The sequence below is a fragment of the Trametes versicolor genome (genome assembly GCF_000271585.1).
Source record: "Trametes versicolor FP-101664 SS1 unplaced genomic scaffold TRAVEscaffold_14, whole genome shotgun sequence".
NCBI classification, from domain to species: domain Eukaryota; kingdom Fungi; phylum Basidiomycota; class Agaricomycetes; order Polyporales; family Polyporaceae; genus Trametes; species Trametes versicolor.
In genome coordinates, this window is record NW_007360334.1 from 495,933 (window position 1) to 508,615 (window position 12,683).

The 12,683-nt window shown below is 56.6% G+C and overlaps 3 protein-coding genes across 3 annotated transcripts; all 3 read left to right on the top strand.

Moving 5' to 3' along the window:
* Positions 1 to 1,555: 1,555 nt before the first annotated feature.
* On the top strand, positions 1,556 to 3,667 carry TRAVEDRAFT_53704 (HET-domain-containing protein; the record flags this gene model as incomplete). The annotated part of the gene is made up of 2 exons (XM_008046631.1): positions 1,556 to 1,868; positions 1,923 to 3,667. 2 exons carry the CDS (start codon positions 1,556 to 1,558, stop codon positions 3,665 to 3,667), a joined length of 2,058 nt encoding a protein of 685 aa, XP_008044822.1.
* Positions 3,668 to 4,172: 505 nt separating this feature from the next.
* On the top strand, positions 4,173 to 6,325 carry TRAVEDRAFT_53705 (HET-domain-containing protein; the record flags this gene model as incomplete). Its single annotated transcript, XM_008046632.1, has 3 exons — positions 4,173 to 4,617; positions 4,687 to 6,248; positions 6,305 to 6,325. The coding sequence occupies 3 exons, from the start codon at positions 4,173 to 4,175 to the stop codon at positions 6,323 to 6,325; spliced, it is 2,028 nt and encodes a 675-aa protein (XP_008044823.1).
* A 3,202-nt stretch (positions 6,326 to 9,527) lies between these two features.
* Positions 9,528 to 11,863, top strand: TRAVEDRAFT_53706 (HET-domain-containing protein; the record flags this gene model as incomplete). Its single annotated transcript, XM_008046633.1, has 2 exons — positions 9,528 to 9,966; positions 10,041 to 11,863. 2 exons carry the CDS (start codon positions 9,528 to 9,530, stop codon positions 11,861 to 11,863), a joined length of 2,262 nt encoding a protein of 753 aa, XP_008044824.1.
* Positions 11,864 to 12,683: the final 820 nt, after the last annotated feature.

Below are 12,683 nucleotides of genomic sequence, written 5' to 3' on the forward strand. Positions count from 1 at the left end.
TGCTTGGTCGCGGTGCTCGCGATCGCACCTGTGCCAGTTCGTTTTGCTCGCTAATATGCGTGCATATGATTGGCGTTTCTCGACAGCTTGCGAGGTCCGTATGTAAATGTAGCATAATAAATTCTATTCGCAAATATATTCGGGCGTGATCCATCGGCAGCGTGCACGACACTTTCGGCGAGTGTTTTAAACATGTCAATGCACTGTAGTTTACATTGATTTCGTCGGTTGGGAACACCTTGGACCGTCGTTCGGAACACCTCACCCAATAGTGTCCAAAACACCTATAAAAATTGTTATAGAAGCTGTTGTACACGCTGGGAGCAGGTGTGCAAAACACTGAAACATGCACACATGAGGTGTTCTGCACATTTATTCGCGACACCGCCCAAAAATGTCCGGAACACCTCTTTCGGTCGTTCCATCATAGCTGTGCCCAACACCTCTAATAAATGTGGATCCTTCCCACAGTGACCTATGATATCAACCTGCGAAACCGTTAACCTGCGAGACCGTTCGAGTCGCCGCTGGCAGCGTCGTGGCGGGGAATGGCGGAACGCGAACGCACATTCGCTTGGCGCTTCTCGGAGATCCATGCGGATTAGCTAAGCCGGAGATCGGCACGGAGTCCGCGGCCGGAGGAGGAGGAGGCGCTTGTCGACGTTGTCCGCAACCAACACCACCGACAGCGTACTACTTCACCGACTCTTGCAACGTCTTTTCTGCTCTGCGCTCGTATACTAGCTGGCGCTCTCACGCCGTCTCTTCCCTGCTGTGTAGCCTATGCAGACGTTCGTTCTGCGGCTGGTTCTCGTGCTAGCTCCTTGATGCGTTCAAACCCTCCTTCAGACAGCATTCCTCTGCCAAGTTTACAGCTTGGCTGCAGAGGGTCTTGTGGAATTTCCTTCCAGCTCTAGGTCGTCATATATCTCCTGCACCATCCCAGGCATTGCACCTCGCCAATCTCGTTGCTTCCTTGTCATCGCATGCGCACACATCTGTACGTCGTTCTCTTTCGCTTATGGATCATATGTTCAAAAGTCTAGCGCACCCGACCAGGAGGAGTGCGCGCGTTTATAGGGAACGGCAGGGGTTTGGTACCGTGCGCCAGATGCGTTGTGTCGGCTGCGCAGTGCATAGGTGCATTATCTGCTTGCATTTTCATCTCAGGGAGAGCTGCTGACGGCAGAATCTCGCCCGTCCCTGTAGGTAGCTGGATAGGTCGTCGCATAAATCCGAACCCAAATTCAGTTGCGGCTGATTGCCACTACAGACGCCTTCCCTCCGGATCCTTGCAGTAAGAGTCTTATATGCTGTGCGTCCGGGCCCGGTCCTGAACCCGCTGAAACTGTCAAATTACAGCAGCTCGAGCTCCACGTGCATCCCCGGCTTAACCCAACTCACTACAACGCCGGCGTCTGCACAACTTTGCATACGCCGTACCAGCCGCCTCGATCCGATGGGCGTTGCGCATTCTCAAGCAGCCCTCGGGCGCACGCCCCTGCCAATCAAGCCATCTTCCGTCTGCCAAAGTTGTTGGGAGGGTCCCTTCTCGATGCAGTTTGGGCTTCTATCCCGCGAGGTGTCCCAATCCAACAAGCAGCGGAACACATCGTGTTCGTACTTGATATCCTTCGAAGAATTGCAAAGCCGTGCTCTCGCGGGCTGTGTGTGGTGTCGGCTCCTGGTTGCGGTATGGACGAATCGACCCACCAACGCTTCCGGCGCGTCCTCGAACGGTCCTCTGAATGTTACAGTCCGGGGCTCTATAGAGACACAAGCCAGTTGGAATCCAGATCACATCCAATGCGTAAACGTGACGATCAACGACTTCAGTCTATTCAAAGGACTCGTACACGCCGCTCCAGGTATGTATGCTTGAACGACGATCTCTGGCCAGTCGGGGACTGATTCGACGATAGATGATCTTGCGGCGCCCTACATCAACATGCAAAGCCCCATCTTGGACGTGGGCTCTCCTCGTGCGCTAGCACTCGCAAAGGAGCGCGTCGACCACTGTGTCCATAAACATGAGAGCTGCGCTGCCATCTCAGCCATCGCCGATCCTCTTCTACCCACACGCCTCATCGACTGCACCGACCCTACGCATCCGCGTCTCGTTTCGACACACGATCAACGTGGCAAATACCTCACACTGAGCTACGTCTGGGGCGGTGACCAGGTCCATAAAACGACCACATCGAACATTTCCCTGTACGAGAGCGGGATTGACCTCGCTCTCCTCCCCGCAACCATCCGCGACGCAATCCACGTCACCCACGCGCTTGGGTACCGATCGCTCTGGGTCGACAGTCTCTGCATCATACAGGACTCGGACGAGGACAAACGACGCGAAATCGGGCGTATGCACCACATCTACCGGTACGCACACCTGACGATCATCGCCGCGAGCGCGCAGAAGGTCGACGAGGGCTTCCTACAAGACCGTCCCCCTCCGCCACAGCTGGACTTCGGCGCTCTTCGTTCGGGCGGCGACATCGCTCTTCCATTCATCTGCCCTACAAACGCTGCGACCCCGCAAGTCGGCACCATACACATCACCCCAATCCGCCTGGGACGAGCATACGCGCTGGGCTCGCGCTGGCCATACTACAGCAACAACCCAGGACCCATCAGCACGCGCGCCTGGTGCATGCAGGAATACCTCATGTCCCCGCGCTCGCTCATCTTCACTCCCCGCACGCTCCAGTTCCGCTGCCAAACGACCACACAAAGCGTCGGCGGGTCTCTCTGCGACACGCTCAACGAGAAGCGGCTCCCCGACGTCCTCTTCCTCCCCGACCCGCCGCTCGCCGCGCACGGCTCCAAAGAGCGTCACGCCGCGCACGACGCGTGGCTCGACGTCGTGCAGGACTACACGCGCCGCGCCGCGAGCGTCCCGTCGGACAAGCTCGTCGCGTGCGCCGCGATCGCAGAGCAGTTCCACGCCGTGCTGCGCACGGACTATCTCGCGGGCCTGTGGCGCGACACGCTCCTCCACGACCTGCTCTGGTGCAAGCAGCAGCGCGGCGTATACGTGCGCCGCCCGGTTGCGTACCGCGCGCCATCATGGTCGTGGGCGGCGGTCGAAGGCGAGGTGGCGTGGTGGGGACGCCGGACACAGGCGTTCGTGGACGAGAACGCTCTCGCGGAAGTCGTGCGCTGCGAGGTCGCACTGGAAGACACCGCGCTTCCGTTCGGGCAGGTGACTGGTGCGACACTGGCCCTGCGTGCTGCTCTCTTGCCGTGTACAGTACGTGGCGGGCGAGATCCTGGGGACCACGAGATCCTCGTACGCACCGTGCACCGGAGTGCTCCGGGAGCTGGCGGCTTAGGCATAGACGGCGAAGTCGGAGCTGAGCCGGCGTCCTGTAGCCCTCGGGGAGACGCCGAGGTTGACTGCCAGGGCGACTTGGGGATTGAGAAGCTGTGGGCTGTACCGCTTCTTCGGGGTAGCACTTCGGTAGAGGGCCTCCTCGTCGCTCAGGCAGCTTCGGATGGCTTGGAGAAAGACGGCGGGAAGGTTCGCTTTCGGAGGGTGGGGTCCTTCTACCTCGGATTCATGGAAGAGCCGAAGAATAATGGAGACTTGGGGGAAGCGACGCGCAATCTCGCGCGAGCCTTGAAGAACAGGGAATACCCAATAGAGAATATCGAGCTCGTATGAAAACTGAACATGCTTTGCTCCGCCAAGGAGCGGCGGCATGCGAGAGACATCGACAAGGGCAGGCGGGTACCAGCACTAGACGGGTGAGCGAGAGGACGCAGAGCAGACGGTCACTGGCAACAGAAATTGATTATATCCCCTGTAGCTAGTGATGTATAACCAAGGAATTTGTGTGTGCTCGGCTTTGAGTGAGTCGAGACACTAGGGAGGGATATCGTGGCAGCAGCAGCTTTCCGATGCTTCTCGGGATTGATCCAGGATCAGCTTGGCGCCCACCACGGTCAGGTTTTTAGCTCTGTCTGGGTCTACCACAACACTCGGACCGTCAGAGTTACTCGGCGGCGATAGCGCAGTATTGGCTGGGGATTGGTATACACATGCGCTGAGACGGTGCGTATCGGGGATTCCGATCCAGTGGGCGACGGCCGTTTTCTTCAACGCCTACTGTCATCTCACTGATCATCATCCTCTTCACTATTGATAGACCTTATTCTTCTCGACATCTATGAAGGCTACCCTCGTTGGACCCGCAATCTTCGACAAGGAGTCTGCTCCTTCTACACTACCCATTATTTCTGGGAATCATGGTGACGATCACCGCCTACCGCCTAGGCCTCCATCTGTCTGCGACACATGCTGGAAGGGTCCCTTCGCCGCACACTTTGGTCTTCCCTGCGCGTCACCTCAGGATGGTCAATGGTACCGGACCTGGCCAGAGGAGATATCGTACTCAACCTCCAAGGCAACTTTGGCGTCTCGCGCCGATGCGGGCTGCGTATGGTGCCAGTTTCTCCTCCGCCAAGCAGGCGACAACGAGTTCCCCGATATGTGGATCATCACGGTACGGGGCACTCTGGAGAAATGGGATGATTCGCATGCACACCTTCAGTGGATATATCTGCAAATCAATGGAGTGGCGATCTTTGACGGATTTGTGTACACGGCACCAGGTGCGTCGGAGTTGAACATATAGGTGACCTCAGTTGAAGAGAAAAGATGTAACTAACAAGTTTTAACAGATAATTCTGCAGCGCCTTACATTACAACCCGAAGCCCCGTGCTAGACGTAGGATCTCCTCATGCACTGGCCCTGGCAAGACAGCAGGTCGACGAGTGCGTTCACAGGCACGAGTGCTGCGCAATCGTCGCGTCCCCTGGCCCTCGATTCCCCTCGCGCCTCGTAGACTGCTCCAATCCCGCTCGACCACGGTTGGTGTCAACAACCCAACAACACGGTGAATACGTTGCACTCAGCTACGTGTGGGGCGGGGACCAAGTACACAAGACCACGACATCAAACCTTTCCATGTACGAGCAAGGTATCGCTCCATCTCTTCTCCCCGCCACCATCCGCGACGCGATCTACGTTACGCATACCCTGCGCTTTTGGTGGCTCTGGATCGACAGTCTCTGCATTGTGCAAGACTCGGATGAGGACAAGCGGCACGAAATTGGCCGCATGCACCATATCTATCGCTATGCGCACCTGACGATCATGGCCGCCAGCGCGAACGGAGCCGAGGAGGGGTTCCTCCAGCAGCGACCACGCCGACTTATTGATCTTGCGCTACCCTTCATCTGCCCCCCACATTCTCGGGCCCCGGACGACGTTCTGTTAGCGCGGCCACAGGTCGGCCAAGTGTACCTCGCTTCGACCCACACGGCAAACAGGTGGTACAGCGACGACCTCGGGAGCATGTCCACGCGCGCCTGGTGCTTGCAAGAGTACCTCATGTCCCCGCGCGCCCTCATCTTCACCTCCGAAACGCTCCAGTTCAGATGCCGTGCCACCAAGGAGGCCCGCCGGAATATCGGCAACTCGCTCCGGCGCATGTTGGACGACCCCCGGCTGCCCGACACGCTCTTCCTCCACGACCCGCCTGTAGCAGAGCCCAGTTCCGCCGAGTGGAAGGCCGTGCGCGTAGCTTGGATGGAGGTGGTGAAGGAATACAGCCGCCGTATAGCGACCGTCGAGTCGGACAAGCTTCTCGCGTGCGCTGCGGTCGCGGAGCAGTTCCACTATGTCTTAGGCTGCGAGTACCTTGCGGGCGTGTGGCGCTCGGACACGCTCCTCACGGACTTGCTATGGGGCGCCGATAAGCTCGGGGCAGAGGCGGTCGGACACCAACATTCTCGCCCAACGGCGTACCGCGCGCCGTCGTGGTCCTGGGCTGCCATCGAAGGTGTCATCTACGTCAGAGCGGCCGGCCCGTTTCCGTTCACTTTGGACTTGGAACTCGAAGACACCAGATCAGTCTCCCTCGCGAAGATCATCGAGTGCCGCGTCACCCTCGAAGATGCGTCGCTTCCCTTTGGGCGAGTCACGGACGGGGCCCTCGTCCTGAGTGGAGCGCTGATACCTTGCCGTGGCGGATCCGCTGAAAAGATCGAGCTCTTCTGGACCGTACCTCTCCCGTCACTCGAGCAAGCACGACGGCAGCAATGTGGACTTGGCGGCCCAAACGCGGACTCCGAAGAAGACGAAGTCGATTCGACAAACGGAGAACACCACGCAGTTGTTACCATGGACTGCGATGCGGATGACTTGGAACTGCCAGGAACGATGTGGCTTGCCCCGTTCGTGCGGACTTCACAGAATGGTCGCGGTGACCGGATAGATGGGCTCGTTCTCGACAGGGCCCCTCCGATATCAACTAGCTCAGGATCTGAAAGCGAGGGGATTCGCTTCCGAAGAATTGGGCACTTCATGGTCGACATCCACGGGGACTCGGATGACCCCTTGTGGGATCCGCTCTCTCGGGATATGGGGGACGGAGAATGGCCTTTGGTGGACATCACGATGATATGAGCAAACAACGCTTGTATTTTGTAACTTACTCAGAGTAAGACTTGCGAACTTCGACAGTAATTTCTGCTTGTGACGTCGAAGTACTGTGTTTCTGTATCAGTTACGCACACGTTTAGGGACTCCGCGATGCTATCTTGCTCCACAAAACCTCGACCTCACCAGCGATCGACTGGGGGGTATTCTCTATATCCGTGAGACGCATTAACGGCTTAGCAGAGCTCGGTAAACAGACAAATCATGAGCGAGTACCAGACTCATAGTAGCCACAAGTAGGGAGGACGATGAACCCTCCCGCTAATGAGCGTTAGTGGACCCATCCGTTGATGTTAGAGCCGTTGATATCTCGGATGGATACGACTTCCGCCCGCGAGCCGATTGTGAGACAAGCGCGAGACGTACGCAACTCCCCATATCCATGCTGCGTTGCGTGCTGCAGTAGTCTGAACGAGCCGGCATGAGCTTGGTCTACATCTGAACGCGTTGGAAGCGTACCTGATGCGAGATAAATTGCATAGCACCTCGTATGAACCAACACAACGGCGCGTCAACAGTTAAGAGGTGCTGGTATGATGGACCGCTTGAACGATTGAACGGCGGCAGGGAGTGACCAAAGTCCCTACAAGTCTACGGTCAGAATGGTAACGCATGAGAGATGGGATAGTAGCGATACCCACTCGCATTGGCTGCTCCGAGCATGAAACCGGAAGAGAAAGACATAACCTGTTTCTCGTCGGATGAGCGGCCCGACACCATGTCTCGAACGGGGCATGCACGCCGATACATGGGAGTCGGCGAAGACGTTCGCGAAGGCGTTGAACATGACGCCGGACATCGACGAGCTTTGCGCAGACGCAGGGAAGTTGGTAGTGTTGTATGATTCCTTTATTGCGATAGGCGGTCGATGCGACTTTGGGGAGGACGCCCATGATGGTGGAGGCCAAGAGAAGAGCACTTTTGGACTGAGGACGCCTGTGCATACGAAGCTGTCGGTGCATTTCACGTCCGCAACGGCTGGTGTTGCACCTGCTAGTAGAAATAAGGGGTCCACCCTGCCGTTCTGACGCTGCACGCTGTGGCGAACGGGATAGGGTGTGAGAAGGGCGGAGGTCTGTGAGGACTCGGACGTACTTGCCTTGCAGGCGGTATGCAGGGCGAAAAATATATGCAGCAGCTCTCGCGAGCGGCACTATCATCCTGTGCCGAGCACTTCGCGTGCACTGCAAGATTTTGGGGTGCGAATGCATGCGGTGCGCATGTGCGTGACCGTTAATTGATCTGTGAAGATGTTGTAAACAGGGATTGAATACATACGGACAAGGAAGCACCTTTTGCCCGTGTAAATCGTCATAATCTGTTCCAAAAAGGCAAAGCACGCGTAGACTTGGGTGGGTCGATGCAAGGGGTAACGGAGGCTAGCAGTTTGAGCGAAAAGCGAAAGCGCATCGAGCATTCGGGCGCGATGGAGCGCACTCGCTAGGAATGCGATCCGCCAAAGGTCATTGGAGCAGCTATAGTACAAGAGCGGACTCAGGGAGGAGATAATGAAAAGCGAGATAGCAGAAAACGCAGGGTAGGCGCATCTTGCACAAGAAAGCTCTAGCAGGAGAGCTCGAGCGAAGCGGGCGGGGAATGGTCAAAATCCTGAACGCCGCGTTATCCCAAAATAAATGCGGGGTAGTTGAGGTTGCACGTCTAGACTAGGATCAAGGAGAAAGAGGAGCACTTGTCGAATTGCAGGTCGCGGCAGGGGACTCATTCACGCGTCTAGAGTCCGCGCATTCTGAGCTAAGCCCGAAAAGCCCGAACTCGGCGCGGACTCCGCGGAGTGCTGGGCGAACGAGGCGCTTGGCGACGTTCCTCACCACCACGACCATCGACGACCATCGACGACAAGCTCCTCGCTCGCCTCGCGTGGACGCTTACCGAGGATTTCTCTCTCTAAGCATTGTCTACTCTATGCTTACTCTACTGGTGCCCTCATAGCGTCTTGTACCTGCTATCGAACGGACACAGGCAGTGTTCGTCCTTCGTCACGCTAGCTGCTCTCGCACTGCCGGGTACGCTCATCTTGTCTTGTAAAAGCAATCTTCTGACTAAGCTACAGCATAGCTCCAGGTGCTCTACCAGGCCACACTGCTCTAGTATCAAGTATACATCTCGCTCTATGTGCAAAACGTCGCACCCCATCTTCGCATGCGTGCACGCCTGCAGGGCGATTTCCTTCATTCTTTCTCACAACATTATCCATCCTTATCGACAACAAGGATGGCCAGCGCATCGGATATGTACCCCATCCTTAGAAAAAATAGGCGATTTGCGCGGGGATCCGCGCACTCTATCACTATTCCGAAGGTACGTCGCATTGTCCCATCTCCTAGGTCCCGTACGCCTTGCCAGCTCAATCACTACATCGCAACTTGCGAATCGCGACATCCCTCACCGCCTCGTCAGACGTGCCTCACCTCCCCCGCCACGCTATTCCACAAGGATCGCGCCTCGGCACGGCCTGGTGGTCCGTTGTCCATTGTCGGCGACCACACGCAGCGCCGTCTCGTCACTCCCGCTCGAAGCCAGCCCGACGCATGCGGCTCAATCGGAGTCCTTCCGAGTGCGTCCTGTCCGCGGAGTAACTTGCACAACCACGTCGTGTTTCCTTGCCATGTTTAGGAGTACTTCTACCTCCGTGTACAGCATTACCCGTGACAATGCATGTTTCTCAGGCTTCCTCCGTCATGTGCTGTCCTCTGTCCCGGTGCGATAACATCCGCGGCTTCGCACGAGCGGGCATCGCCCACCTGCCAAGTTCCGACTCGTTATGACACCAGGTCCACTACGCGACTTTCGTCTCTGCTGGCCGTATAGATGGGCGACGATAGCACTGCTTCTGCTGGATGCACACGATTGCCGCGAGGGCGGTGCTACAGCGCTTCCATGAGCTGTCTGGAGTAACGAGTCTAGGTTGCACCTGCACTCCCATCAGGCTTCATCCTCGTCGCCCACTCTTATCTTAACGCGTCCTCTCAGTGCTAGACATCGTCTTCTTCAATCTCTATGGACTCCTACACCGCTGAACCGCCCTTATTCTCCGTGTCCTCATCCGAAGAACCCACCCTCTCCCCGCTAGATCCCTCATCCGACGACGAAGTGGAACATAGCTATCTGCCACCTCGGCCTTCGTCCGTCTGCGACAAATGCTGGGAGTCCATCGCCATACACTTTGGACTCTCAATAATGTCACTAAAGATCGCCGAGGACGAACGGGACGTGACCAAGACGATCTGGTATGATACTTCCTTCGCCGACTTGAAATTTGGTGCCGACGGAGGCTGTGCATGGTGTCAGCTGTTCCTCAAACTCGATGAACGCCCCGGCGAAAGGAGCGTCCGCACGTTCTGGGATAGTAGAGATCTGAGAACCCACTTTTACAAGTTGGTAGTGTTCGCCACCGAGCATTCTGAAGGTACCGAGTATTTTGTGTACACAAATCCAGGTGCGCTGGGTACCTACACTGGCAGGTGCTGTCTAGTCGACTGTAGGAATGAAGCTGATACCGCGTATTATCAGAGGACCCCGCAGCATCCTACATCACAGAACTGAGCCCCCTCCGAGATGTAGGCTCTCCTCGTGCCCTGGAATTGGCTAGAAAGCACCTCGACGATTGTGTCCGAGAACACGAAGACTGCCTCAAAAGCTCGGCAGGTATCCCTCGCCTCCCCTCGCGACTCATGGACTGCAGCAGCCCTCCTCGACCACGTCTAGTTTCGACAATCGGACAACGGGGAGAATACCTTGCGCTTAGCTATGTGTGGGGCGGGGACCAGGTCCACAAGACCACGAACGCGAACATATCCGCGTACACACAAGGTATTTCTCTGGATAATCTTCCCGCCACCATCCGCGACGCGATCTACGTCACACATATGCTGGGTTTCCGGTGGCTCTGGGTGGACAGCCTATGTATTATCCAGGACTCGGACGAGGACAAGCTGCACGAGATAGGCCGTATGCACCACATCTACCGCTATGCGCACCTGACGATCATGGCAGGAAGTGCGAAGAACGTCAACGAGGGCTTTCTTCAGGAGCGGCGAGATATCGAACCCGACGAACTTGCCATGGAGTTCCCCTTCATCTGCCCTCCACCCCCTACGACCTCAATAGAGCTCTTAGAGGACGACTCGGCGGCGCGATCGCGGGTTGGGACTATCTTCCTTACGCCAGCGGATGACGACCTGCTTTATCCCAACACCTTGTATTCTGACTCCCTCGGAGTCATGGTGACTCGCGCCTGGTGCATGCAAGAATACTTCCTGTCCCCACGCGCCCTCATCTTCACCCCTGAAACGCTCGTGTTCAGGTGCCTTTCCTCCATGGAGGGCGTTGGCCCGTCACTCTTTACTTCGTACGACGAACCTGATTTACCCATCTCGCTCTTCGTCCCGCCACCACCTGGGGCAGCGCTTGATCCCGACGAGCAGAAGAGCTTGCTGAAAGCCTGGGGCGGTGCTGTCGAGGAATACAGCCGCCGTACGGCTAGCGTCGAGTCGGACAAGCTGGTCGCGTGCGCCGGGCTTGCGGAGCAATACGGCGGTCTCCTTGGCCCCTCTACGTATCGCGCTGGGTTCTGGACCGCGGACCAACTCCTCGTTCACCTGCTATGGAAAGCGGATCACTCTGAGGAACTGGGACCACTGGCACGCCGACATACCCGCCCAACAGCCTATCGCGCACCGTCGTGGTCATGGGCGGCGATAGAAGGCCCAATCAGCAATTGGCCTTCTCAGCAGATGAATATCTCATCTCCCCCCGGCCCCCGCGGACCTTTCGCACTTGCTGAGGTCCACCCCGATGGCTGTAAAGTCACACTCGAGAACCCCGAGCTTCCGTTCGGTCAAGTCAAGGACGGGGCCCTCGTCCTGCGCGGCATACTGATACCCGGTCATTGGTATCATGAACCCGACACAGGTTCTGCGCATGGTTCGTTCGTGCCCACACCGTCTTTCGAGCGAATACGGTGCCAGCTTTGGCGGTATGACGCCGACACCGGATACCCGACGATATCCCGCGGTTGCGCATTAGTTGCCATGGACTGCGATGTCGACGAGCTCAGGCTGCCGGAGAAAATGTGGCTGGTCCCGTTTATGCTGGAGCATTGTATAGTAGCTCGAGTGGAGTCGCACAGGAGGATGTTTGGACTTGTGATCGAGCTCGATCCTCTATCAATCGGCGCAGAACCTCAACCCAAGGAGAGTCGCTTTCGGAGGATTGGGTACTTCGAAAGATTCGCTGAAGATTCACAGGAGGAATTGCTGTGGGGTTCCCTAGCTCGGAATGCGGACGTGCCAAAGAATTGGGGACATCATTACGCGGACATTGTGATTGTATGATACGTGAAGGACTCTAGAAGGCATTGAGCATGGCTTGCGGTCTCGACTTATGTACACTTTTGGTCTCGCTCTTGTATTCGGCGATGATCTTATGTATCGCTCTTGATCTATGCAGGTTAACGAGTCGAATGTCTGTCCAGTTTTTTTATATTTGCGCTGCCGGGTAGGGGGAAGTATCCCGAGTCGAAGTGTATCGGATTCTTCACGACGTCATATCCTTGGCGTCAAGGCCTCGTTCTCGATATCCTCGCCCTCGCGGACAACTCGCACGGATTTGCAAGACATGCCCGCTATTCACACATCAACACGCTTGATGGCACCCGTACTCGTATTCAAATCCTCGAAAAAGAGTTCACGCTTCTCCCAGGCAGTAGCGACACTGGCGAGCTCATCGTTTCCCATGACGAGCGTGCCCCCACCGTAAATGATATGTATAAGCGTCTCAGAATACTCACGATAGGATAGAGCACATCCATTGCCTTTGCGCCGCCCTGAGGGACGTAGGGATGTCGTACACTCCGCATCGGATGGGCAACTAACTTGTTATATATTGGGCCCGCTCGCCACCGGAAGATATCGCTGCACACACTGCAGCGACCGAGCGTAGCTAGACGAGAGTTATCTGCAAGGTCAATGGCAACCGGCGAGGGTCAGCCCAACGGTTTCGGGGTGACAGCACTCGCCTAATGGTTCCATGCACAGTCTAGAGTCCATTATGCCCTTCACGGGTACGTGATTCCTGAGATAGTCAGAGAACCGCGAGAAGAGAGCAGCGTGCTGGAAGGTACCGTTATCGCGTCTAGAAATCGTGGACTTGAAG